The sequence below is a fragment of the Nomascus leucogenys genome, chromosome 9 (genome assembly GCF_006542625.1).
Source record: "Nomascus leucogenys isolate Asia chromosome 9, Asia_NLE_v1, whole genome shotgun sequence".
Taxonomy (NCBI): Eukaryota; Metazoa; Chordata; class Mammalia; order Primates; family Hylobatidae; genus Nomascus; species Nomascus leucogenys.
The window spans coordinates 17,452,056-17,480,051 of NC_044389.1; the positions used below are offsets into that span (position 1 = coordinate 17,452,056).

General features: G+C 35.7%; 2 protein-coding genes across 4 annotated transcripts; one reads left to right on the forward strand and one right to left on the reverse strand.

The window, feature by feature from the left end:
• Nucleotides 1-3,549: 3,549 nt before the first annotated feature.
• LOC115836756 (NADH-ubiquinone oxidoreductase chain 5-like) lies at nt 3,550-4,369 on the reverse strand (the record flags this gene model as incomplete). The annotated part of the gene is made up of 3 exons (XM_030819401.1): nt 4,154-4,369; nt 3,906-3,965; nt 3,550-3,681 (listed from the first exon to the last, which is right to left on the reverse strand). Coding segments are annotated over exons 1-3 (408 nt in total), but the record flags the coding sequence as incomplete, so codon positions are not given.
• Nucleotides 4,370-8,946: 4,577 nt separating this feature from the next.
• On the forward strand, nt 8,947-27,995 carry ATP6V1G3 (ATPase H+ transporting V1 subunit G3). Of its 3 annotated transcripts, XM_030818419.1 has the most exons (5): nt 8,947-9,017; nt 9,207-9,323; nt 13,211-13,228; nt 22,070-22,170; nt 27,654-27,995. In XM_030818419.1, the coding sequence occupies exons 2-5, from the start codon at nt 9,242-9,244 to the stop codon at nt 27,825-27,827; spliced, it is 375 nt and encodes a 124-aa protein (XP_030674279.1). In that variant the 5' UTR covers nt 8,947-9,017; nt 9,207-9,241; the 3' UTR covers nt 27,828-27,995. The 3 variants fall into 3 exon arrangements, with proteins under 3 accessions (XP_030674279.1, XP_003264563.1, XP_030674280.1); XM_003264515.3 differs by lacking the exon at nt 13,211-13,228; XM_030818420.1 differs by lacking the exons at nt 8,947-9,017; nt 27,654-27,995 and having other exon boundaries at nt 9,242-9,323; nt 13,183-13,228; nt 22,070-22,121.
• Nucleotide 27,996: the final 1 nt, after the last annotated feature.

Genomic DNA, 27,996 nt, shown 5'->3' on the forward strand with positions numbered 1-27,996 from the left:
CTTCATAGGTTATAAGTTGACCCCAGGACTATCAGTAAGACTACCTGTGGCTGCTCCTATTATTTTCTTCACTTCCACCACTCCAAAAACTGGCATTAATAACTACCATTTATTGGGAATTTTCACTATTCCAGTTATTACAATAGACATCTTTTATTTATTATCTTTGATACTGACAAAAAATTTAAAAGGGTACGTTTAACTATAACCAATGAAGATGAAGAAACAGGCTCAAGACAAAGTAAGCAACATTTTGGAGGTTGTCTACAATGCAATGTAGTCAAATCCTAAACCCAAAGTGAATCCAACATGAGTGACTTTTCACCATGATGCACCACAGTAATGATTATCTGAGTAGAATCTTCAAATAGAAATCTCTCCTGTAATAACTGGACCCAGACTTGTAGTGTTTTCTGTTTATTTGCCTGATTAAAGAGATAACTGGGCCTGAAAGCATGAGAGCCATATTTGTTAGAGGATTGTGTTTATAATCATACTGGCAATGATTAAGGCCTAACATATGGTTTATCCTGAAAAAGGTTTCATATGAACTTGAGAATGCATATTTTTCTGTTGTTATGTAGAGTGTTTTGCATATATTTCATATAATCAATTGATTTATGGTGTTGTTCAAGTCTTCTATTTCCTCATTGATCTTCTGCTCATTGTTATATCCATTATTGAAAGTGAGGTATTGAAGTCCCTAAGTATGACTGTAAACTCTATTTCTCCCTTTAGTTTTGTCAATTTTGCTTTACATGTTTTGGCATCTATTATTAGATATTCATGTGTTAATAATTGTTATATATTCCTTACGCATTATATTACTTATCAATATATATAGTGTCCTTCTTTATCTCCTGTAACCTTTTTTCCTTAAAATCTCTTTGATCCAATAATATTAAGTCACTCTGGTTCTCTTTTTGTTACCACTTGCATGGAATAGCTTATTCTATCATTTTACTTTCAACCTTTTTTGGTCTATAGATCTAGAGCAAGTCTCCAGTAGACAGCATATAGATAGATCATGTTGTTTATCTTTTCTGCAACACCTGCCTTTTAATTGGAGGATTTTAATACATTTACATTTAAAGTAATTACTGAGAAGGAGGGACACACTTCTGCTATTTATCTGTGTATTTTCTGTATGTTTTATCTTATTTGTTCTTCACTTCATCCATTTCAGACATTTTTTATTTCTCATTTCTGTATAATTTTTAGTTATTTTCTTAATTGTTACCTTAGGGATTAAAATTAATATCTTAAACTTATGACAACCTAGTCTGACCAATACCAACTTAGTTTCGGTTGTAAACATCCTGCTCCTGTACATCTCCATGCCTTCCCCTTTACATAGTTATTGTCACAGAATGCATCTTTATACATAGATTTATCTTGACTGATTTATGCTTTTGCTTTCTTTTAATCATAGAGGAAGTAAAAACATTCTAAACCAAAAAAAAAAAAGAGGTTAAAGCTTTTGGTGGTGCTCCTCACAGCCTTCTAGCAAGAACTGATCAGATAGTTACACGGTCAATATGAAAAAATGAAGTGTTTAACAGGAAAAATCTTCACTGGCCCAGTAGGTATTTTCTTCTGTTTAACAGAATGTAACATCACAAATGATTTTAGACTATAGGTCATTGACTTAGGGGAAAAACAACTGCACAATTCAGAGAGTAATAGAAAAAAATTACTCAGTAATTGGTGCCATATAAAACACAAGAAGGTTAAATAATCATTTCTGGTATGATCTCAGCTTTATATAATGTCTAACAATAGCTAACATCCATTAAGCACCTACAACTTATATTTACTATATAATATAATATTTTTCATATTTGATCCAATTTAATCTTCATAACATACCTTGACATACATACAGTTTTGTCTGTAACATTTCACAAATGACGTTAAAGTATTAACCTCATGCATGAGATGGTCAGAGATGCCCTCTCTGAGTTAGTACACAATGCAGGGCAGGAAACAGGATGTGTTGATATTAGAGAAAAGCATTGCCGGCAGAGAGAAGTCCACAGGTTTTGAGGCAGTAGTGTGCTGGTTGTGTTGGAAAAAGAGGAGGCCAGAGTGACTTGAGTGGAACAAACAGTGGCCACCTTTGATGCCTTGGTAAGGATCTACCTGGCTGTTACCATAAGTGGCCTGGGCAATCATGATAAGACTTGAACAGAGGAGTGACATTGTTTTGACTGTTTTAAAAAGAGTATCCTCACTGCTACAATGAAAAAAGATTAAAATAGAACAAGAATTAAAATAGAACACGGGTTAGAAAACTATGGAAAATCATCTACTCAAGAGATGATAGTGGTTTTGACCAGGGTGGTAACAAGAAGATGGTGAGAAATAAAATTCTGAATTTATTTTGAAGGAAAAGTCAACAGGATTTTCTGAAGGATTGGCTGTAAGGAACAAGAAACAGAATAACTCTAAGATTTTCACTTTGAACAAGTGTATGAATAGAGCCACTATATCCTGAAATTGGGGAAAACCGCGAGATGAGCCAATGTGTTGGTGTTCAGGAATTGAGACTGGGAGAGTTCAAGATGCCTTTCACATCTCCAGGTGGATATGAATCTGACATTCTGGGCAGAGGTACAAAATAGAGACTTAATCTGTGAATCATCAGCACATACGTTGCATTGGAACCCTTGAGCCAGGATGAGATTACTCAGGGAGTAAATTTAGATTAAAAATGGGAGTGATCCATAGACTACATCCTGGGCAACTTCAAAATTTGCCACACACAAGAAAATTATGAAGAACCAGAAAAGTAGACTGAATGGGAGCAGCCAGAGAAGTAGAAGGAAAATAAAAAATGTTGGGGTTCTGCAATGTATGTGAAAGAAGCCTTGCAAGTGAATCAACTAGAAGTGGACACATTATATGGAATAACAGAAACTCCAGAGATGCTCATGACTACCCTTCAAAACAGCACTGTATGTCTAGGATTACATGTCCATTCTCTTGAATAAATAACCAGATACCTCAATGGAACTTTTTGTAGCAAATTTGGTAGAACGGGGAGTAGAAAAAAAAAGTATGTAATTAGACGAAAATCTCTGAACAACTTCCTTAGGATAGAACTATACAGATTTCTCATAGAATCCATATCCCAAAAAGCAATATTAGTATTCATCAGAGATGAGGAAGCCATTAATTACTATAAAAGAAACACAAAACTAGCACCTAAAGTGACAGAATTCTTTCACTTTATGAAAATAATGAGGAAATATTGTCAGTTGAAGTGGAATCTCTCTATCACTTCAACAGTCCAACATTTCTTTTCTTTTTTTTTTTTACATGCTGGTAGGAGTAGATATTTGTATAGCATTTTGGAAAGGCAATGTGACATTAAAACACACAATTTATATGACTTTTCAGCAATTTCTTTCCAGAATCAACCCCAAAGAAACTGAAATAGTCAAATGAACTAACCATACATAACAGAGAATAGTTGGTGTGGTGTGTATGTATGTGTGTGTATGTGTGTGTGTGTGTGTATGTATGTATGTGTGTGTCTGTGTATATATATACATATACATATATACATATATACATATATACATATACATATACACATATATACATATACACACACATATATACATATATACATATACACACACACATATACACATATATACACATATATACATACATGTATGTATGTATTTATGTATATTTATATACATATACATATATGTGTATATATACATATATGTATTTATACACATATACACACATGCGTATATATGTGTGTATATATGTGTGTATATGTATATACATATACACACATATATACACATGTATGTGTATATACATATATACATATATACACATGTATGTGCATATACATATATACATACATACATATATACACATACATACATACATACATATATACACATATATACACATACATGTGTACATGTATGTATATATGTGTATATATGTATATTTATATACATATACATATATGTGTATATATGTATATTTATATGCATATACATATATGTGTATATATGTATATTTATATGCATATACACATATGTGTATATATACATATATGTATTTATATACATATACACACATGTGTATATATACATGCATATATACATATATACACACGCATGCGTATATATACATATATACACATATACACACGCATGCATATATATACATATATACACATATACACACGCATGCGTATACATATATACACATATACACACGCATGCGTATATATACATATATACACATATACACACGCATGCGTATATATACATATATACACATATACACACATGCATGCGTATATATACATATATACACATATACACACATGCATGCGTATATATACATATATACACATATACACACATGTATGTGTATATATGTATATATATGATGGAATACTACACAGCCACTAAAAAGGAATGAATTGGCTGTGCATGGTGGCTCACACCTGCAATCCCAGCACCCCAGGAGGCCGAGGCAGGCAGACCACCCAAAGTCAGGAGCTCGAGACAAGGCCAGCCAACACGGTAAAACACCATCTCCACCAAAAACACAAAAATCAGCCAGGTGCAATCATGCCTGCAATCCCAGTCCAACATTTCTATTATGTTCGGAATGCCTCTTGTAATCCCTATAGTGTACATTTCATTACAATTATTTTATAATACTTCAAGTTGAAGGCAATGATGGGAAGCCTTAATCAAGTTCATAATTACTAGTTATCCAGCATAGTTTAGGTATTTAAAACTTTTTGTAGAATGCATAAATGAGTGGTAGGTTTTGCAGATACTGAGAAAAAAATACACTGAATGAAGATGCAATGTGTTCTTCAAGAAAAGTATAAGAAAAATGGAAGTCTGCATAATCCAATAATGGGAACAGACAATGGTAGGATCTATCTAGAAAATAAGCTGCATAACCTCAGAATAGCTAGGAATATTTTCTTTCAGCTCTAAGCAGCTACTGTATTTAATGAAAATATTTTCACCGTTATTATTTTTGTACCACACTAATTGCTAAATACATCCCTGTTCTTAGACAGAAGAAGTGCCCTGCTTTTCAAAATGACAGTTTGAGATATAGCAGAATCCTCATTTAAATTTCTCACAGCAAATGGAGTTCTTTGTTGTCTTTCAGCTGAAAGAGTCAATGGAATTTTAAAAAATGATTTGTTGCCCGCTATGTGCAAGGCACTGTTACAGCGACAACCACAAGCAAAGCACAATATTTATCCTCAAAGAACTCATAATTTGTGAGTAAAAAGCACAAGTGATGCTTGAGAAATGCCCTATGACAGATATACATAAAAAGGTCTTGAGATGTATAAGATAAAGAAGGAATCCATCAGGTCTGAGAGGATCCGGAAAGTTTCATCCTTTAAAGTAGGCATTGGAAATGGATTTTGAATGATTTATTTTCTAGGCAAGCAAGAATCAGACAGGTGTTCCAGATATAAGGAAGTGTCTGAATAAAGGCATAGAGACATGTTTCTGATATTGAAGAGACAATAAATAGTATAGTGAATGGCTGGAGGAAAAGAGGGAGAAAATCAGAGGATGAGAGGCAAAAATAAGGAGAATTATTTCTTCATTTAAAATGGAAAAGAAAGAAAATAAATGTTCAATGTTTGATGTATATTTATTTTATGTATAAGAAAATTTAAAATGTTCAATATTTAATGTATGTTTCTTTTATGTATTACTGCTCAGCTAAAATGAGTAAGTGAAGTGAAGAAGGATACCATGCTCAGTAGACACACCCAGACCAAGTCTTAGAGTTTTGTTTAAAGGTTGAAGTTTGCAGTTTTGAGATACCTAGAAGTTCCAGGCCTCCAGAAAACCAGTATTTAATCTACTTTTCACTACTATTCAGACTCAAATGCTAAACCAATGTGAGCAAAAGAAGGAAGGATCATATGATAAGCTGAAATATACAGGAACAATGACAGAATAGATAATAAGAGGAAGTGTGAGCAGAAATGAAACTTAAAAGAGAAACCAAAAAAGCATATACTGAACACATGCTAAATTTATAATTACAGCTATTCAAAACATTCGAGGATAAGTTGTCAAGTTAAGGACACGCAAAAATAAGAGAAATATTTCACTGTGATCTTTTAACATTCAACATTCAAAATTTTTCCAAATGGCACAGATTTTGTTTTCCAAGGTTTTATCACTGTTAGTAACTTTTTTACATTTTTACTGATAAAAATGAAATATGAAATAATTTAGGAAAGAGAATCAAAGAGCAGTGACCTAAATATACACTATACTGATTCTTACACTTCCTTTTTATAAAGCTACTGTGACTAACATCCATTTCTCTATCTTATCTGAAAAAACAAATCCTTTGTACATTGTGAGATTTTTATAAAAATATATAACTTAATTCTCAGTTTATCATTGAAAATTAAATAATAATAAAATAACACCAAAAATATACAATAAGTAATAATACTGATAAATTGTGTTTCTTATATACTAACACATAGAAACCATCAACATTGCCATTTCATTAACATAGAAACAAAAAATGACTTATAGTGTTCAAATTAGAAGGAAATCTTATTTTTTTATTTCTAGGTATATAAATATACAAAATAAAGTAGAATATAATAAATAGTAAGGCCAGAACAAGTAGTACCGAATAAATGGGATAGGAAAAACGCTAGGTGTTTAAAATGTTAATTCCAATCAAGGAGACTTAGATTAAGCCAAATTTCACTTTGTTTTGATATTTTTACTATTAATTATTCAAGCACACAGCATTTAAATTGATTCACATATTTAATGATTTTACACAGAGTGAAATGTCAATTGGTATTCTTTGTTTTCTTCCATATTTTTTAACAGGAAAATAAGAAAAACCTGGAAGAAAATTTTCCTGGAAAAAGAGCATTGTTCAGCAGCAAGAACACTGACCATGAGAACAATTCAATTCTTCTATTCAGAAGCCACCTGACCTTGGCCTGTCACTCAGGTTTTCTGAGCCACAGTTCCCTGACCACTCGTCTTCCTTGTTTTATAGGAGCTTTAGTTTCTTTACTGATAAAATTGCTGTGCTTTGTAATAATAACACCCATGTAAGAATCAAATTAGTTAAATATGGAAATATGCATAATTGTAAAGTATCATACCCAGTTTCTGGAACCTAGCTGATATTTTATTAGTGAATAGAAGAAGAAAAGCTTGTCCCATTGATGCTCAGTAATACAAAACATTTAAAGAATAAATTCAAAATCTTGGCTATAAGTAGAATTTTATAAAGTAGAATATTAAAAATATTATCCTTCAAATGTTTGAGTTTGTAAGTGAAAAGTCACATTAGGAATCAGCTTTGATTAAAACAAAGGAATAACTCGTATAGCAAGTAAACCATTTGTACGATAATAATCCATTGGATATATAATAAAGTTCAAATTCTCCAGCCAGGCTTTTACCTCTATCTACTGCTACACTATCTACCTCTCCTCAACTTTACTTTCTCATTTGTTTTGCAATTTAGATTGTAAGAGTGTGTTCAGTATGGTTTTATCTCTGCAGAGGCTCTGGCAGTTCAAACCCACATTAAGTTTGGGACTGTGATTACTTCTTTCTTTTTTTTTTTCTCCATCCGGAGTCCAGATTGAGATGAGAAGCTTCTTCTTTGTCATCTTTCTCTGCTTCTGGGTAGATTTTTCTATCCCTCCTTTTCACTGAGAGAGTAATTTTTTGAGGGTCAGGAGAGGATGAAATTCATTCTAAGTCTCCATTTTGGGTTATTCCCAAAGGCTTTTTCCTCTCTAGGACTTCTTCCTGTTAAGCCACCTTGTATCTTTTTGTCTGGAGGGGTCAGACAGGAGTTGTGCTTGTTCGAAAATCGGTTTATCCCAGTTACACTAGGTATTGTAATTACGCAGTACAAATTAAGTACTTTATAAGCTGATTAAGTGTGACTGCAAAAAAAAAAAAGTAAAAGTGATCCTGTGGAAAAGTTTTTCCTTTTGAAAATATTTGCTGAAGATAACTCACACATAGTGTAGGCACGTAGATATGGATGAGACAACTTGAAAAGATTAGGAGAAAATAATCATTAAAACCTTAAAAGATTTAGTGCCCACATTGTTTTACAATTGTCTTTAAATCTAGACACCTTATTAAAGAAAATGAACCTGGCACTTACAGATGAGGCAATAGAGGTATAGTTTATGAAAGCAATAATACGTGAAACCCCAACCTGCAAATCATGTCAGGGGGAAAAGCCTTATTCTAAGAAAAAGATTAGCTTTTCACTTCAAATAAAAATTTTAGATACATATAAATGATACTTTGTGATTCTTCTCTGTGACCAATATTCTCATTTGTCCAATTGCTACTGGATTGAATCAAATCAAGTATGATGGAATTTTTGTACTATCTTAGGACAATACTCACCACAAACACTGAATAATATAAAATGCATGTTTAAATTATTTTAACTTAACCCCAAAACCTACAGTTACAATCTATTTCTATCATGATTACTACTACTAAAATTACTGATTGTTTAATCACCATAGTAAGATCTTCCTGGAACTTCAACCTACAGCATTACTTAAGAGCAGCACACTGTCCAAAAGAAATCTTTTTATTCCTGTCACCCGAGACCTTGGGGGAAAAAATCCTTAGTCCACTATCTATGCACAAAGCTAAGGAATCTCCTTCCTAACAAAAGATTAACACATTTTCTCCAAGCAGATAACTGAATCACTAGAAACAAAGAAAGAAAAAGATTTGAAACGAAGAAAGAAAAAGATTTGAAACAAAGTACTGCAGGGACAAAGAACAAAGAAAGATCTTGTTACTTAAAAGAAAAACTCAGTAAACATGTCAATGTTTCTTGGAAGATTAGGGAAACTAACATTCTTAAAAGGTCTCTTATTCATTATTTATAAGTAGATGCAACACCTCATTTATACCTCCTTATCTCATACAGAAGAGCTAAGATTGGCAGAAATGGTAAGTTCTCAATTTATTCACATTGGTTTAACTTGTTTTTCTAGATTCCACCTTGGGCTTTCCTTGGGACCCAGCTATCCAGCCCAGTCAAGCCAGTTTGAAACAGCTGCATTTAGAACTCGCTGTTGACACAATAATCTGAGTTATATGTTAATTTCTAGAAGAATAAATGAACCCATTACTTCCCAGATTTCACAGAAGCCACTTGCTTGGAGCAGACTACCATGACGAGCCAGTCTCAGGGGATCCACCAGCTTCTTCAGGCAGAAAAATGGGCCAAGGACAAGCTAGAGGAAGCCAAGAAGAGTAAGTCTCACCTGTGAGGGGTTTGTCACGAAATAAATGAAGCAGTGGAATGCAGGGATAAGCATAGACTTTTGGATTAGGCAGACCTTGTTTCAAACTTTGGTTTACTGTACTCCCTGTGAGACCTTCACCCATTCATTAAAATTACCCAGCCATATGTTCCTTATTTCTAGAGTAGGGATGAAGTTTCCTCATTCAGATCCTTTTGAGAGGTCATGTGTTCATGGACATTAAGATTATAGAGATGCGGGCTTAAGCCTTGGTTATGCCATGCCTCAGTTTTCTCAACATTGTTAGGGGGTAGAAAACCTCTGGATTGAATCTACTTGTTAGTGAGTAAACCTGAGCAAATTACTTACTTTTTATAAGCATCAGTTTTCATTTCCATAAAATCAGAATAATAATGGCTGATTCTCATCCCTCTCTTGGTAGCTTTTTAATATCTAATATTTTAAAATATTTTCATTTTATTCTCATTTTCTACCTCTCTTTTTATTTTTATTTTTATTAATTTATTTTTTAAGAGATGAGGGTCTCACTATGTTGCCCTGGCTGGACTCCAACTCCTGGACTCAAGAGATCCTGCTGCCTCAGCCTGCCAAGTAGCTGGGACTACAGGCACTTGCCACTGTACTCAGCTCTCTTTTCATTTGGTCATGCATTCATGTACTTACATATAGAATGTCCTCAATGAACTTTAACCCCTTCCCTATTCTCTTTGATACTCACAACAGCCAAATGAATAGGATATTAACATTATTCTCAATGTATGCAGAAATGGAGTCACTGATTTGTTCAAGGTTATATTTTAAAAATAGAAAATATTGTGCCAGGCACCATGCTCATTGCTTATCTTTATTCCTCACAACCTTTACTGAAAAAGCAAAAGTGATGCTTAGAGAAATTATACAACTTGTCTAAGGTCACACAGAGGGTAAATGGTAGAGACAAGATTTAGATGAGCTGTAATTTCCAAGCCCAGATCTTAACCACTGCACTTTACAAAATTTACACAATTTGCATAATAAAAAAATTAATATGTCTCAGATCTACAACTGGAATTCAGGTTCCCAAGGCCAAGACATTTCTTTCACTACCCCATTTCATATCACCTCATTATTCAATCTACAATAATTTGTAGTGTCATTCTCTCTCCTTCTGTGTCCTGCCTCTGCAATTAGATTCAGTCTGGCAAAACAGGGGCCATATTTTCAAAATGTTACTTTCGTAACTCTTTGGATGAATGTAGTGATGGGATTGGAGTAGGTACTGAATTATTTAAATGTAATGAATGAAATAAAAGAATATATTACAACATAAGAAAGTAAGTCAGAAATAAGGCAGGTACACTAAAGTTTTCAACCACAGGTAAAATCATTTCCTTTTCTTAAGATAAATAGATTTCCTGAACACTCAGCAATGTGGGCATCAACAACATAAAAGGAATGACTCCAGGTGGAGATGATAGAAGAGGAAAGGAAGAAGAAAGACAGTGAAGGCAAACTTTACCTATTTCTCAATTTCTTTTTCTACAACAAAGTGTGGAAATGGTTGCAAGATGATATGAATGCAGAGTAATTTTATAGAAAACAAAGCAGTTCAGGACCTGTGGTTGAAGCAGCTTAGAGAATTTTCCCTTTGTAAAAATTTCAGGGTTTTCTTTTTTTTTTTTTTTTTTTTTTTCTTTTTTTGAGACAGAGTCTGCTTCTGTTCCCAGGCTGAAATGCTGATGATCTGGGCTCCTTGCGACCTCCATCTCTCAGGCTCAAGCCATACCTCAGCCTCTAGAGTAGCTGGGACCACAGACACACGCCACCACACCTGGCCAATTTTTGTATTTTTGTAGAGACAGGGCTTTCGCCATGTTGTTCAGCTGGTCTCAAACTCCTGAGCTCAAGAGATCCACCTGCCTCTGCCTCCCAAATTATTGCAATTACAGGAGTGAGCTACCGTGCCAGGCCTTTTAAAAAACTTCTTTAACAATCTTTAAAACTTTCAGTACAGAAGACCAGATAATTTAAAGATGTGATAGTTATGTTGCCTTTGCTTTCTCATTATGGAGGATACAAAATGAAATATTGAGTATAGATTAATCAATATTATTGTATGACTCAAATAATTTTTACCAACTATTTCTCCTTTTATCAAGTCATTAAAGAGTAAAAGAATTGCTAAACACGCAAGTTGTTTTGGGGTGGGAGCCGCTAAGGGCAACCTGGCTTCAAATTTCAGAATAAAGATAAAAGCCCAATTTCTTTTCCTTTTCTCTAGTGAATATGCTGTCCTTGGGCAATCTTTCCTCAGAATTCAGTATCGAAAAGTACATATTGTCTTATTTCTATACAAAAAAGTTCATTTCATTTGCCAGTAACTTAAAATACCTGCATACTTTTTTCTTAATCTACCATGTCTTTGTTCATGAATACTCAAGGAGATATTCAACCAGTAATAATAAATACCCAGGCTTTAAAGACATTCTGGAAAATATTTTGACTTTCAACAACTAACCTCTGCACTCAGTTTTATGGAGAATGTCAGCCTGTCCTCTTTGCCTCAGAAGCCACAGGCTTTGAGGTCAGTTTTAACTGGATAGAAACTGTTTTCTTAAAGCTATCAGCAGGTATTACAGTTTATAGTTACAACAGCTTACTCATCTAAGCGACCGATGGCAAAATAGAAATATTACCTTATATACTAGGTATGTTATAACTTCCCTAATGTTTCAGTGGTTTTTGTTTCATTTGTTTATTTAATTCAATAAGTGTTTATTGGGTATCTATTAATTCCAAGCCACTTTGATGTTTACACTGATGAATAAGACCTAGTTCTTCCTTAAAGAACTTCCCAGTGAGATAAATGCACGAATGACTATTTTAAAAAGGGAAAGGAGGCATGATGACAGGAGAGGTAAAGATAGTTATCATTTTAGTAAACCCATATACATTTTATTTTTTCATACAAAGATTCATTTGAAATTCTGATATATTAAGGCAGAATGAGATTCAGAATGAGGACCAAGAAGTCACAATAGTGAACACCATTGTAGAAGGTCTATGGTCATTTTCTCTTTCTTAAATCTGTTTATTTGCAAGACCCTCAGAAACTTGGGCATAGACTGCTAGAACAAGACTCTTGAGTGTATTATCTTTAAGAAAAAGAAAGACAGGAAGAAGGAAGGGTGAGAAAGAGGGAAAGAGAAAGAAAACAGCAATTCACATGTTAATCATTCCAGGAAAATACAAGATTAATACGGTTATTTTTATATTATGCTGCAAAAATATTAATATATTCCATTAAGGAGAACTGCCTCAGATACTGGTGCAGTTGCTACATAATACAGTATATGGTCTAAGTGTTTTGCCTTCAGGGATACAGATAAGGGATTATGAACCTGATGTATCAGGAGCTCTCCAGAAGGCCACGAGGTCTATAGAAATTGAATATGCAGGTCTCTGCTCTCAAGACATCCAACAGCTACTGAGAGAGATGAAATCTGACAGGGACATGGGCAGGAATGTGGACAGGCTTCGGAAGTCAGACTGGGAAGTAGTAGAGTATAAAAGCATTGGCTTAAGCTGAAAACTTATGATTCTTAATGTCATTTAACATCTCCAAGTTTCAGACTTTCTTTCTGTAACTAAAAATAGAAGTTATAATACACGCACACACACACACATATGACCAAGAGGTTGTAAGAATCAGAAAAAGATGTGTAAGATAGTAAAGCAAAATACACACTAGAGTTATTTTTATTTTTAATATATGTCATGTATTTTTGTATGTTACTATAAGTAATAATGATAGAAAATTAAATAGACTAGAATGATCTCGTTCCATTTGTTTTTACCCCTGCTGTAATTTCTGCATCTACTTTTCCCAAAACGAAGAGCCTGGGACTGCTTCTGGTAAGATGACTAGAAATGTTCAGATACTTTCCTGTATTCACTGATTACAGGTTATATTTATTAGTTAAAGCTCTCACTCACTTTTATGTGCAAAACTGCCTTACTATTTTGGTTGAATTTAGATGAAATCACAGTAGTTTGCACTACTTTAAATTATTTTACCTAGATTCAATGCTCTTTACTTAATAAATTGTTCATTAATCAAAACAAAAGTGGGTGTGTTGGTCCAAGACAAGTTACCTAAACATCAGAGATCTGCCCTGAAGCTCCAGGTTTGGAGTATTGAACTGAAACTTCAATCGGAATTAGATTAGAAATTCAAAGTACCATTATCAACAAGAGGAACAGAGACTTGTGTTTCTCTGAAATATGTTGCATTTTTACTTTTAGTCATGACCTTTTTTAAGAGAAGTATTTACTTCACTTACACCCATTGCAAACTTTTAAAACCCTATAGCCCTGCATTAACATTGTTCTGAAATACTCAAATGCATGCAATTCAACATCACATAAAGAACTCATATTCCCAAATCATTTCTGAACACACATGGTATACTCTCCTAGAAATAAACACTCAATTTATTTACTTTGGAAGCTGCAGAAAGTAGCATTTATGCTTAACTAAAAATTACAAATTGCATTACAGGATATAGATTGAAAGAAATAGCAAAAAAAAGTAAATTTTCTAATCTGGAGATGAGAAAAATGGAAGAAGTAGCTATATTAAAAATGTCTAAAAGCTGTAGACAATTGTAATACAAGTGAAGAACACACTCCTCTAGCTTTCTCCCAAAATAGTATGGTCAGTGCTCACCCCCTACAGCTGCTCTGCCTGGGTGCCAATCTAACTTGTGCTTCTTATTAGCTGTGTGACCTTGGGTGAGTTGCCTCTTAACCTTGCTGTGCCTGTTTCCTCAGCCTCAAAATGGAGATATTAACAGTACCTACCTCATGGAGTTGTCATGATTAACTGAGTTAACTCTTATAAAAGACTTAAAACACTGCTTGGCATATAGAAGGTACTCAAGAAATTTTAGCTATTAATATTATTTTAATATCCAATAAAAACAATTTTGTTGTAAAAACAGCAAAAAAGTCCTGGAGATTTCTTAAGCATGGTCCACTATGAGGCAAAATAAATACTTAAGAAAATATTTCTGCATCCTAGATAATACATCAGATAATACTGTAATTCAGATTTATTTTTGTGGGTCTATAGGATGCCAACCATCAATAATTTTTTTAAATCAGCAAATTTCCTATTTGCTTCCAAATATGCCTATATTCTGAATTATTTAAACAAGCACCTCAATTTAATAAATTCTTCACTATGCAAGTGGATGTTTTTGTTCATAAAGACTTTAAATAAACTAATAAAATAAAAGTTGTTGTATAAGAATTTCATGGCCCTGTCTTGCATGTTTTGTAGGCCTGTAAATACTTCCTCTTCCTTTACAGTCCACAGACTAACAGGGTATTTGTAAGTGTATTGGGCTTTCATTTCTTCAAGTGGGTAATATTAAAATAACCACAGAGCATTTTCATCTATTAATAACATTTGGTTATATTCAGTCCAGGAGGTACACAAAACTATTTATTGTATTTTTAATAAGGAAAATACAAGTAGAAGAAAAGCAAAAGAAAACATTCAGGAAGTGGAGATCTGACAGGAAATAAATTTAGTGTAAGAGAAGCTCTAGCAGCGACAGTCACCAAAGGAGAGGTTGCCTCTTTGTTTTTCTGGTGACATTTCTTTCCCAATGTTTGTAGTCACTGGGAAAAATAATAGCATTCTTTGAATCAGGTTGGTTTTATCATAATATTGACAACTGCCCAAAGCCAAGAAGTTTTGTTTGGTTTGGTTTTGCTTTGTTTTCTGAGTGGTAGAATAGATCAAAAATTGTTATTACTAACAGAAATCTTCAAACATTACCAAAGTACCCTTTGTTTATACAGCAAATAAAAATGGCTTCTGAACTGTTTATGCATATTTTTGTCAGGTGGCACATTCATTTCAATACCTACTATTTTCACCACACTAGGGTATCTGGCTTTGCCTCCAATGCTCAACTAGCATTGTTTTCTCTATGCTCCTTGCTGATTCTCTGCATTTGTTTCCTAGAGATGCTGTAACAGATTACCATATACTAGGTGGCTTTAAACAGAAATTGATTGTCTCACCGTTCTGGAGGCCAGAAGTCCAAACAGAAGGTGCCAGCAGGGTTGGACCCTTCTGGAGGCACCGAGGGAGAAACACCCATGCCTCCTTCCTGGTCACTGGTAGTAGCCAGCCATCCTTGGCACTCCTGGTCTTGCAGCTGCATCATTGTCATGTATACCTCCATCAATACATGGCCTTCCTCCCTGTGTGTCTGCTCTAACTCTATGCCTCTGCATTCAAATTTCCCTTGTAAGAGAACAAGTTGGTGGATTTAGGACCCATCTTAATCCCTTATACCTCATTTTAACCTGATTACATCTGCAAAGACCCTATTTCCAAGAAAGGTCACATTCAGAGATACCAGGAGTTAGGACTCCAACATATCTTTTCGGGGGGCACAATTAAACCCTCTGTCAAATCCACTTGACCACCTTGAGCCCTTATTTTTTCTTTGTTCCCCTTTGTTGGTTAAAACTTCTCAAAGAAGTTGCCTATGTTCCCTGTGTCTACAATTTTTTATTCCATTTTCTGTTGAACATTTCTTCCTATAACTCCACAAATAGTTCCTCTTGCCAAGATCACCAGTCTTGCTAAACCCCATGTTAATTCAATATCTTATTCACAATTAGATCCCTCTTTCATCTTTGAAACTCTTTCTTCCTTTGGCTTTGGAACACTACTCTCATGGTTGGCTTCCTGTTGTCTTCTCAATCTTTAAAGTCAGGACCCCAATTTGGACCTATTCTCTAATGTATCAGCAGATACTTCTGAGGTGCTTTCATCTAATCTCATGGCTTTACAGACCAACTTCATGTTGGTGGCTCCCAAACTTGATATTCCCAGCACTCGTTGCTTCCCTGATCTCTAAGTTCATATAAACATCAGCTGTCTCAGCATCACTATTGGATGTTGAATAGGCATATCAACGAAATTGCAGTATTGACTCCATCCCCAAATTAAAATGTTGGTGTCATCATTGACTTGCATCTGTCTCTCATGCTCATGTATCAACTCCACCTCCAAAATATATCTACCCTCTTCTTGCCAACTCCACTACTACTTTCTCATTTCCAGCAATTATTAACATTTGCCTGAACAATTGCAACAAATTTCAAACTGATCTTCCTGATTCTCCTTTACCCCTATAGTGTATTTTCTATTTTCACCACATCAGCCAAAGAAATTTTTTTTTTTTTTTTTTTTTTTTTTTTTTAGATAAAGTCTCATTCTGTTGCCAGACTGGAGTACAATGGCGTGATCTCGGCTCACTGAACCTCTGCCTCCTGGGTTCAAGCGATTCTCCTGCCTCAGCCTCCCAAGTAGCTGGAACTACAGGCACACACCACCATGCCCATATAATTTTTGCATTTTTAGTAGAGACCAGGTTTCACCATGTTGGCCAGGATAGTCTCGATTTCTTGACCTCATGATCCACCTGCCTCGGCCTCCCAAAGTGCTGCAGTTACAGGCGTGAGCCACCGTGCCCAGCCAAGAAATCCTTTTGTCACAAGTAGTATTATATCACGCCTTCGCTAAGAACCCTTCATGAATTTAGTATTCCAAAGACCAAAATTCTTACCATGCCCGGTGAGATCAGTATGATCTGGTCCTGCTACTATCTTTCTGATACCATCTCCTAACATTCAATCATCCTGTTCTCTTTGCTCCAGCCATGATGGCGTTTTTGCTCTTCCTTCAGCATGGCAAATATCCTCCCACCTCAGGGCCTCTGCACTTGCTGTTCCCTCTACCTGGAAGACTCTTCCCTTCAGATATCTGCATGACTAGTTGCCTTATTCCTTTAGGCCTCTGTTCACATACTGTTTCATCTGAGAGGCCTGATCTATCTGAGGTATAATCCACCATCTTTCTCTACCTCTTATTCTCCTTTCTTCTTCATCATCATGTGTCCGGAATTGGTGGGTTCTTGGTCTCACTGACTTCAAGAATGAAGTCGCAGACCCTCGCGGTGAGTGTTACAGTTCTAAAGGCGGCATGTCCGGAGTTTGTTCCTTCTGATGTTCGGATGTGTTCGGAGTTTCTTCCTTCTGGTGGGTTCGTGGTCTCGCTGGCCCAGGAGTGAAGCTGCAGACCTTCCCAGTGAGTGTTACAGCTTTTAAGGCAGCACGTCTGGAGTTGTTCGCTCCTCCCGGTGGGCTCGTGGTCTCACTGGCTTCAGGAGTGAAGCTGCAGACCTTCGCGGTGAGTGTTACAGCTCATAAAAGCAGTGTGAACCCAAAGAGTGAGCAGTAGCAAGATTTATTGCAAAGAGCGAAAGAACAAACCTTCCACAGTGTGGAAAGGGACCCCAGCAGGTTGCCACCGCTGGCGCAGGCAGCCTGCTTTTATTCTCTTATCTGGCCCCACCCACGTCCTGCTGATTGGTAGAGCCGAGTGGTCTGTTTTGACAGGGCACTGATTGGTGCGTTTACCATCCCTGAGCTAGACATAAAAGTCCTCCGTGTCCCCATCAGATCAGTTAGATACAGAGTATGGACACAAAGGTTCTCCAAGGCCCCACCAGAGCAGCCAGACACAAAGTGTCGATGGTGCATCCACAAACCTCGAGCTAGACACAGGTTTGTGTGTTTACAATCCCTGAGCTAGACATAAAGGTTCTCCACATCTCCACCAGACTCAGGAGCCCAGCTGGCTTCACCCAGTGGATCCCGCACCGGGGCTGCAGGTGGAGCTGCCCGCCAGTCCTGCGCCACCCACTCGCACTCCTCAGCCCTTGGGTGGTCGATGGGACTGGGCACTGTGGAGCAGGGGGTGGCGCTCGTCGGGGAGGCTCGGGCTGCACAGGAGCCCATGGAGGGGGTGGGAGGCTCAGGCATGGCGGGCTGCAGGTCCCGAGCCCTGCCCTGCGGGAAGGCAGCTAAGGTCCGGTGAGAAATCGAGCCCAGTGCCGGTGGGTCGGCACTGCTGGGGGACCCAGTACACACTCCGTAGCCGCTGGCCTGGGTGCCAAGCCCCTCACTGCCCAGGGCCCGCAGGGCCGGCCGGCTGCTCCAAGTGGGGGGCCCGCCAAGCCCACGCCCACCCGGAACTCCAGCCGGCCCACAAGCCCGCACGCAGCCCCGGTTCCTGCTTGCGCCTCTCCCTCCACACCTCCCTGTAAGCTGAGGGAGCCGGCTCCCACCTTGGCCAGCCCAGAAAGGGGCTCCCATAGTGCAGCAGTGGGCTGAAGGGCTCCTCAAGTGCAGCCAAAGTGGGAGCCCAGGCAGAGGAGGCGCCGAGAGCAAGCGAGGGCTGTGAGGACTGCCAGCATACTGTCACCTCTCAATCATCCCTGTCATATTATATACTTATTGTCCATTTTCTATTTTTATCTCCCCAGCTACATTCAGAACACAAACTCCATGAAACAAAAAGTTTGTGGCTTTCACTGCTATATCCATAGATCTACAATAGTGTGTGGCGCAGAATAGACATCTAGTAATGTTGATTCAATATCTCTTATTTCAGTTCTCTGTGTCATTTGATACTGCTGGCCACATCCTTCTTGGAATGTTCTCTTCTGTCTTTTGGTTTCTCCTACTTCTCTGACTACTACTGGCTCCTTCCAAGCTTCCTCCTCCTTTTCTTGAAGGTTGAGTGTTAATATTCCCCCAAGTTGAGACCTTAGCCTTCTTTTTTCCTCATTCTATATACTCTCCCTTGATTTCTGTCTAAATCCCATTGCTATAACTAGCATATATACAGGCCGCAATGACTAATATGCAAATCTCTGTCTTCATTTCAGACCTCCCTCCTGCATTCCACTCTATTCTGCCCAGCTGTCCTCTGCATACCTCCAATTAAATAGCCTCAGGAAAGCTTACAGAGGCTTCTCTAGTGACAGCCTGAGGACTTCTCCTCAAACTCATGCTTTACTCCTTGCCTTTTTTTTTTTTTACTCCTTGCCTTCTTTTTTAGCAAAAGGCCCCTAGGAATTGGACCTGTTTTCCTAATAATGATTTAAAATCATTAAATAACTACTTTGGTCAAGCATTTTATATACATTTTTCTAATCCCTCCAATAACTTTTTATAGTAGATTATTAATTCTGTCTTATAGATGAGAAAACTCAGTAACCTGCTCGAAGTTACAAAGCTTCTAATGTTTTATTGCAGTGATGCCTAGTGCATGATTCTGATTGCCTTAGATGATAAATGAAATCCTATCTTCTCCATCAGGAAAAGAGTCTAGGAAAAATTTAGCTATCCAACAGAATTAGGTTTCTCTGTACCTCAAGAACTTATCGTATCTGGGGACAGTCAGTTGACCTGGCCTGTCCTAATGAGAACACCAGGAAGAGTCCATCTTCGAGCATTACCCTTTGTCACCTACACAGAGTTCAGTTTTAACCTGCCAAAAATTGATTTTCTTAATCCTTTTCCCACAAACCACCTGAAAATCAGTCCAAATGTCTTTTCTCCCCGCTTTTGGTCACAGCAGCCATGTTTTTAATGCATACGAAGAAATAAGTATAATTTTAGAATTGCCAAATTCTTACACAGAGAGAGAAGCAAGTTAGAGGTTAATATGAGTGGATTTGACGCGTGCATTTTGTTTCACCTCTAACAAAACAGTAGGCTTTAGGCTCCAGTTTTTTCCACTGGATTAAATCAGGTGGAGCATATGCAGGCTCTCACACAGCAGCAGCTGCTGAGTCTATCCAGAAAATTGCTGTGCCAGCAACAATTTCCCTGTGGCTCTCCCATTTAATTGAATGAGAACCAGCAGGTGACTGGTGCCATGACAAGGGAATCACAGACACACTCTGAGCCTGTCACCGTGTGATGGAGCTAATATACAGCCTCTTAGTGGAGTGCTGAATTCCGCTCAAGGGTAGGGCACACAGACCCTTTCCTATGATTATTTTTTAACGTGCTAGAGAGGCATAACTTTAAAACCACTATTTTTAGATATTATGCAATTAAGATGGAGAGTAGTGAGGCATGTGATTTATTTTGTAAAATAATTATGTATCCTACAACCCATTATTACTAAAAAAAATCAATACATTAACATTCTGTATTTTTGTCCTGATGTAAATGACAAACAGATAGAAGAAAGTGGGTTGGAGATCAAGGAATAATTTTTCTTACCAACATATCATCGATTTATTCTGTTCACAGAGAATCTCTGTGAATAATATATGTGTAGTTGTCACAAAATGGTTACAACTATAGAGAATGAAGGAACCAGTATATACAAAATGGTAATAAGCATTAAGATAAAGATAAGCATTGCTATTAATGTTCCATTAAGCCTCAAACAACAAAGAAAAGTAGTTTTCAGCAGATCTCGGATTTTAAAGAAAGTGTAGGCAGAGCTAAATATCTGTTCTGAATAAGGACTTCCCAGTTGCATTCAAGGGTGGTAGACATTGAAAGAGACACATTTCAATATGTAACTCAGTGACTCTATTTTTATTCCATATACATACAGTGACTAGTGAAGCAACTCATACTTAGAAGGGAAAGAAATTGAGAAACAATCTCTGTGCAAATGCTACAAAGGTAGATACATACATAGGTAAATGGGAGACAGATAAAAGTTTACACTAAGATTTTCTTTCGTGCTACCTGAGAACACATTATTCTTTAGTTCAAAGTCTTTACAATATAACAAATGGTTGACAGAAATTGTAAACAATACTTAAGAAACATTGTTAGAGGAAAAAAACTGTAAAATGGGTAAAAGAATGGAGGCATTTTACTGAAATCGAAAGACAATAGATTCACAGAAAAAAAGAATTTTAATGTAGTTCAGAATTTCTTTAAAGTTTTAATGATCATGAAGCATTAGTAGCTAAGCCCCAAGGTGGTGGGTGGAGAGAGCAAAGCACCAATTAATATTTGTCTGTAACCCCCCCAAACTTACTCTGGTTGTCAAAAAAAGTCATGTGCTCAGCTAATGATTACCACAGTATTGTATTCGTCTAAAACTTTCATTTATGTTGTCTGCTAGCTTAAGGCTTACACCTTTGCTCTTAATAAAAGAAAAAAGGCTACTTAACTAAATCTCCTAATCATTAAAAACAATTGGTTTTATAGCCACTTTCAAGCAAGTTCCCCTCAGAGAAAGTTACAAAAAAAAAATTGCTTTGATGTATTGAGGCTTAATCAGACATTGTAGAGTCAACAAATGGTAAGGAAAAATCCCAATAAAACGTTTTTAAAAATTGTAGGTTAGTTTGATAGAGTCTGAGTTGCATGTTTGTAGCGATTTTGGAGACCTGCCAGTGTTAAACAGGATCCAGTCGGTGTGGCCTGAAGGATTCTGGCAGCAAATCAAGACCGAAAATCTGACCAAATAATGTCTTTTTGAGTAAATGACAGCTAAAATCTGTTCTCTGGCATTACTGCTGTGAGTAAATGGGCAGATATTTTATTTACAATGTAAGTGTGAAAAAAAGTTGTCATTTACGTGTCCTAAAGAATCCAATAAAAAATAATAAAATTTTCAAAATCTATTGTTTTTTAGCAAAGTTTGCCATTCTAGAAAAAATCATCAAAAAATAATGAAGAATGTATCTATTTTAAAAAAACTAAGTTTGCAGCTCCATATGCATATGTGTGTAACATATATGTACATTTGTTAATATATATATATCCTTGTTGAGATATATATAATATATATTTATATATTGATATATATTAATATATATATATATATTTGTTAATTTTCAGGAAAAGGAAAGCGATTGAAGCAAGCCAAGGAGGAAGCAACGGTAGAAACTGACCAGTACAGAATGCAGAGAGATAAAGAGTTTCGACTAAAACAATCTAAGGTAAGAAAGTCAGCACTGTTTCTTATGCAGAATAGATAGGACCTTCATATTCATAAGGTTTAATATAGGATATTGACAGAAAAAATATGCTGCAATTGAGCAGATACAGTTCAATCAAGCTGAACATCAAGCTAAATCTTAAACATAATAATTACTGATTTTACATTTTCACTTTCAAGGCATTTTTAATTTCTCACATAAAGGGTCCATCAGTAGTTATTATGTAATATATAGTATATATTAAAAATCATATTCACAAATATACAAGCTGAAGGGATTGCTTAAAGTCTCATTCCTACCACTGATTATTGACTACATATTTTAGTAAGAAAAAACTTCAGAGAACACGTTTTTATATAAATATATATGGTTAGTTATATAAATAACTAATATTTCCAAGATTTACAAATGACCAAAGTAGATATTGTTGCAAATCGCTGAAAAGCCTTCTGGTATTTCCTGATGATTTCCTTTGCAACTGGCTGACTCATTCAATAAATCTTTCATTTAGAGATAAAGAAATGCTTTTTCCTACATTGGCATATTTTTAAATATCTGCAGTTTACTGTAAATTATAAATGCATGAAATCTTTGGAGCAGACACCCTTCTTTCCATGTTGCAACATGGGCTAAAAGAAAGTGCTTAACTCCATGTATTATAACTAAATTTTATATGATATTTTATTTTGGCCTCAATAAAAATATAAATAAAGCTCTGTGCAGAGGCCTGACACTGCCAATAAATTATTAGCAATTTGGAAATCTTCTTTATTTACAACTTTTATTTTAATGGTTATGGATAAGGAGTTCATGCAGGATCAGATAAATTGGACCACATAATAACAAAACCTTTTTCATCAAATAAAAAAGGTCCTTTCTAGAATTAAGTGGACCACTCAGCAAACATAAAAATTTTCATCAATGTTTGAAAATAAGAAATCCTAAAGTCCTAAGTTCATACAACCCTCCATGATTGGCGTTTGGCTATCTCTCTCACCACATTTTCTAACACCCTGGTCTCTATTAGTTCTATTCTAGCCATATTGGTTTTTTGCTCTTCCTCAAACAGCTAGAACATGCCCCTACCACAGGGCCTTCACATGTACAATTCTCACGCCCTACAATTCTTTTCTTTAGATATATTCATCTTTCTTTGATCTCTATTCAATTGTTAGCACCTCTTCCTGATCACTTTATCTAAAATTGTGTCTGTCATAAATACATACCTATTGTAGTCCATTCTTTTTCCTCATAGCACTTAGCATTACCTGATATATTTTATGTATTTTTTTGCATATTGCCTATCTTTCCTTCTGGGACTTTAAACACCAAAAGAATCATTTCTTTGTTTTGTTCTCTGTTTTCCTAGACATTAGAACAGTGCCTGCCACACAGTAGACATGCAATAAATATTTGTTGAAAGAATGAATAATATTTTTTCTTTGATTTTCTTTCTTATTGAATCCTGTCATAACCATGATCTATTAGGACCTGAGAAAACAATCATCTTTAACATTATTCAGCTTTGATTATCTTATATAGGATATTTCTGATATAATTATTTCCATTTTTTAAGTAATAACAAAACTAATCACAATTTCAGAAAGTGCTTGTGTTAAATCTCTTCAAATATCATTTCTCCAGAAGAATCTTATCAGATATATATATATCTTGTTCAGGTTATTTGTTTTCTGCTTTGGTTAATAATTAAATAATTAAAACTCCTCATCGCTCTCATAATTAGTACTCCAAGCCAATTTTACAGTTATTTGATCAAAAGCTCACATAGAAAGGTCAGCATATTTAAGCCTCGGCTACTTCAAGCATTTTGTAAAACCATTAGCACAGATCTTCTTTCCTTGGCATGACCTCCATATGTCAGGCATACTGCTATTCAACTTAAATCTTATCCTCATTAACCCAGGGCAGTTAGGAGGTCTGGGAGGAGACCCAAGAAACCAGCCTCCTGTCTGCTGTGGGTGTTGTATCTTGTTGTTACTTTTTGTTGCTTTTTAGCTCTTGTTAATATATGTGATTTTTCAAGTCTCCTGACTTATCAACGGAAGCAGGTATCCCAATGTGGGCTGTACGTTAGGAAACATTGTTTCATCAAAAATCTATTTATCCCTTCCTTAGTGCTACCCTATCTAAAGAAAATATTACATTGCTAAAAAGAAATCTGGACTACAGTAGAAAATTAAATATATTGTTAATATAATAAAAGTCAGATAGATCATGAATCTAAGTAGAAAACCTGAAAATGGTTGCCTTGGGCATATTGAAGACCTTTATATCTTTAGTCTTTCTTCCTGAATTTATATCCCAAGAGCATTTTGTTTGCTGGAGGCAATCACAAATTGAGAGCATAAAACTGTTTTTCTTGCGTGATGGGACCTGAAGCTCTGCTTTACCTTAAACTGGAACATTTAAACAACTTGTAAGGAAACATATCGAATGTTTAAAGATCTTCCATCACCATCAGTCATTATGCTGTAAAGCTATACATCAGTTTCAACACTGACATTTTGAAAATTAACATGGAGAAGTCCTCACATGTCACCCTTAGACCAAATGTATCATGACATGTTACAGAATTATCAACTACTAACTTATACATTCTCCCAAACATTCAGGAAACAGGCTTCCATCAACATGAGCAACAGAACACAGTAATGAGTTCTCTGTAATATCAAGAGATCTGATCATTCTACTCAATACAAATGTATACTGAGCATCTACTAAGTGCCAGACAGTGTTCAAGGCACTTATAATACATCAAGGAACATGATTCTCGCCTTTGTGCCACTTACATTCATTCACTGAAACTCCTACATGGGTTAAATCAATACTCTGTCTGCAGATATCAAGATATGGAATTCTTCCCTAGGAAAACCATTTAAAATCGTGTATGACTAGTCATTGTTATAGTACTGCATAGGAAACACTGCAGAAACTCAAATCACTGGGCATCAAATAAACTCAGAAATAATATTTTGTTTAATTATGCAGGGTGAGACATATGATTATGGGGTATTACAAGGGTATTACAATGTTTCTGAAAATACAGAACATATTGGAAAAATTTGAAAAGCACAAGTAAAACAATCAGTGAAAATTATAGTAATAATCACTAACATGTACTGATTACTTGTTCAGAGTTAAACTTTAGTGCTAAGAGTCATCTTTATAAGTCTCTCTGGAAAATGATTATGGTGTCTTGAAAAGCCACATTAAGAATTCAACTAATATTAACAGCTGCCATTTATTGCTGCACTGTCCAAAATGGTGATCACTTCACATGTGGCTACTAAGCACTTGAAGTGTAGCTAGTCCCAAACAAGATGTGCTATAAGTGTAAAATACATACCAGATTCCAAAGACTTAGTATGAAATAAAGGAATGTAATAATTTTTATATTGATTGTATGTTAAAATATGAATATTATTAGATTAAATATATTACTAAAATAACTGCACCTACTTCTTTTACACTTTTGATGTGGCTTCTAGAAAACTTATATATATATATGAGTTGCCTTTGTGGCTCATATTACACTTTTGTTAGACACAACTGCTCTGCACACTTACCAATGAATCTGGTTTGCATTTTACAGTATCTTATCAAATGGATGATATTATCCCTATAAAAAAATAGAGAACCTAAGCTTGAGATTAACTTTTCCAAAGTCATTCACAACAGTTACACTAAACCAACCCAGTGACAACTATTTTTAATACTGTTCCAAAGAAAAGTAGGCAATAGTTTCACAACAGTTTGTTTTTAATTTTTTACCACTAGAAGACACTGAATTTAGAGAATTATTTTTTTAATTTGGTAGAATCCCACTTAAGACACTAAATTTAGAGGAAAAATTTTGAGCTTGGTAGAGCCATTTCAATAAGCAGTTCTCTTCTATTTTAAAATTTCTTCTTAGCAAGGGAAATTCGATCCATATGTTTCTGCTTCTTGTATACTCACTTATCAAAATGTTATTCTGCGAAAGCTATTTGATGTCTTAGCGGCTGTAACTTTTCAAAATTATTTTCTTTGAACTGAGAAGACCCCATTGCCTGGACTGTAAACAGAAAAGAACTTGAACCCAAGCGCCTCAGTGGCATTTGATTTCAAGCCTAGGACTCAAAAAGATCAAGTAGATTTTAGAATTTAGAATAGTCTAACAACCCTGAAGTAGAAGTCAATCATTACTGGAGTATCTTGGATTAAATTAAATGCATACTTTTTCTAAACACTCACAGAAGGAAAAAGCAAACAAACATAAAACAGTCTTCTTGCCTTTAAAATGCCATGTTTAGGAAAGACTGAGTTTACAAAGGAGATACATTAGGAGTTGATTTTTTTGCTTTAGTAAAGGCTAACTTTCAAAGTGTTTCACTGCAGAATTCCTTTAAATTGTTAACTCCTCTGGTGAAATTATATTTTGGTCAAATCATTCCTTGATAAAGAAGTTACGAGGAAAGAGGAGATAATGGAAAATACTGGGAATCAATGCCAATTAAAGAGCAATTAGAAAGATATATTAAACTGTGTCTACAATTATGATGTAACTAAATGAACAAGCACACTCAATTTTAAAGAAATACAACTTACACTAAATTGTTCAAGATAATATCTATTACCTAAAGAAACACACTTCGGCGGCCGGGCGCTGTGACGCACACCTGTAATCCCAGCACTTTGGGAGGCTGAGGCAGGCGGATTACGAGGTCAGGAGTTCAAGACCAGCCTGGCCAACATAGTGAAACCCCATCTCTACTAAAAATACAAAAATTAACAGGGTGTGGTGGCACACGCCTGTAGTCCCAGCTACTTGTGAGGCTGAGGTGGGAGAATCGCTTGAACCCGGGAGGCGGAGGTTGCAGTGAGCCAAGACCACGCTATTGCACTCCAGCCTGGGCGACACAGTGAGACTCTGTCTCAAAAAAAAAAAAAAAAAAGTTTGTGCATATGAAAGTATCTTACAGGGCACATTGTGACTGTCTTCCTGAAAAACAAGACACAGTTCACATAATGTATTTTAAAAATAGAAAAACAAGTTATTCACTCTAAAAACCAGCAAAAGTGGGTTTAATGGTGTCTTTCAACTCTGTTTTCCAGACTTATAATTCAGAAAATAAACAATAGGTAATATATGGGAACTAAATGGAAACTGTCATAAATACATGAAAAATGTGATGGAAAAGAACTTCTGGGCATGGTTTAATAATTATAAATGTGTATTCAATTTGTACCATGTGGAGGTTGGTTAAAAGTGAAAGTAATCTGCTATGACCAGTTTCAATATTTTATGAAAGTTCATCCTTCCCGCTCATGGCATTGATGATCTTCTTCATTCCCTGAAAAAATCTAGAAAAGGAGTATGTAATTGTGCATCATAGGACAATCATCAGTAAACAGGCTAGGACAAATTTAACTTGTAAAACAATTGTATTATGATGTGAATTCTGTCTGTTTTGTTTTGGTAGATAATGGGCTCTCAGAGTAATCTCTCAGATGAAATAGAAGAACAAACACTAGGGAAGATACAAGAACTTAATGGACACTACAATAAGTATATGGAAAGTGTGATGAACCAGCTCTTGAGCATGGTCTGTGACATGAAACCAGAAATCCATGTGAACTACAGAGCCACCAACTAAATGTACATCATAGTTTTCAAGAAAAAAAAGGTGTGTGAGTGCCACCTGGTTGCTTATGGCTTCCTGTTTTTATATTAAGAAATTTGAAATGTGAACCTTAAATTTACATTTACAGGAAATGTGACATAACTCATACATCAGCACTGAATTAAACAAAACAAAATACAAC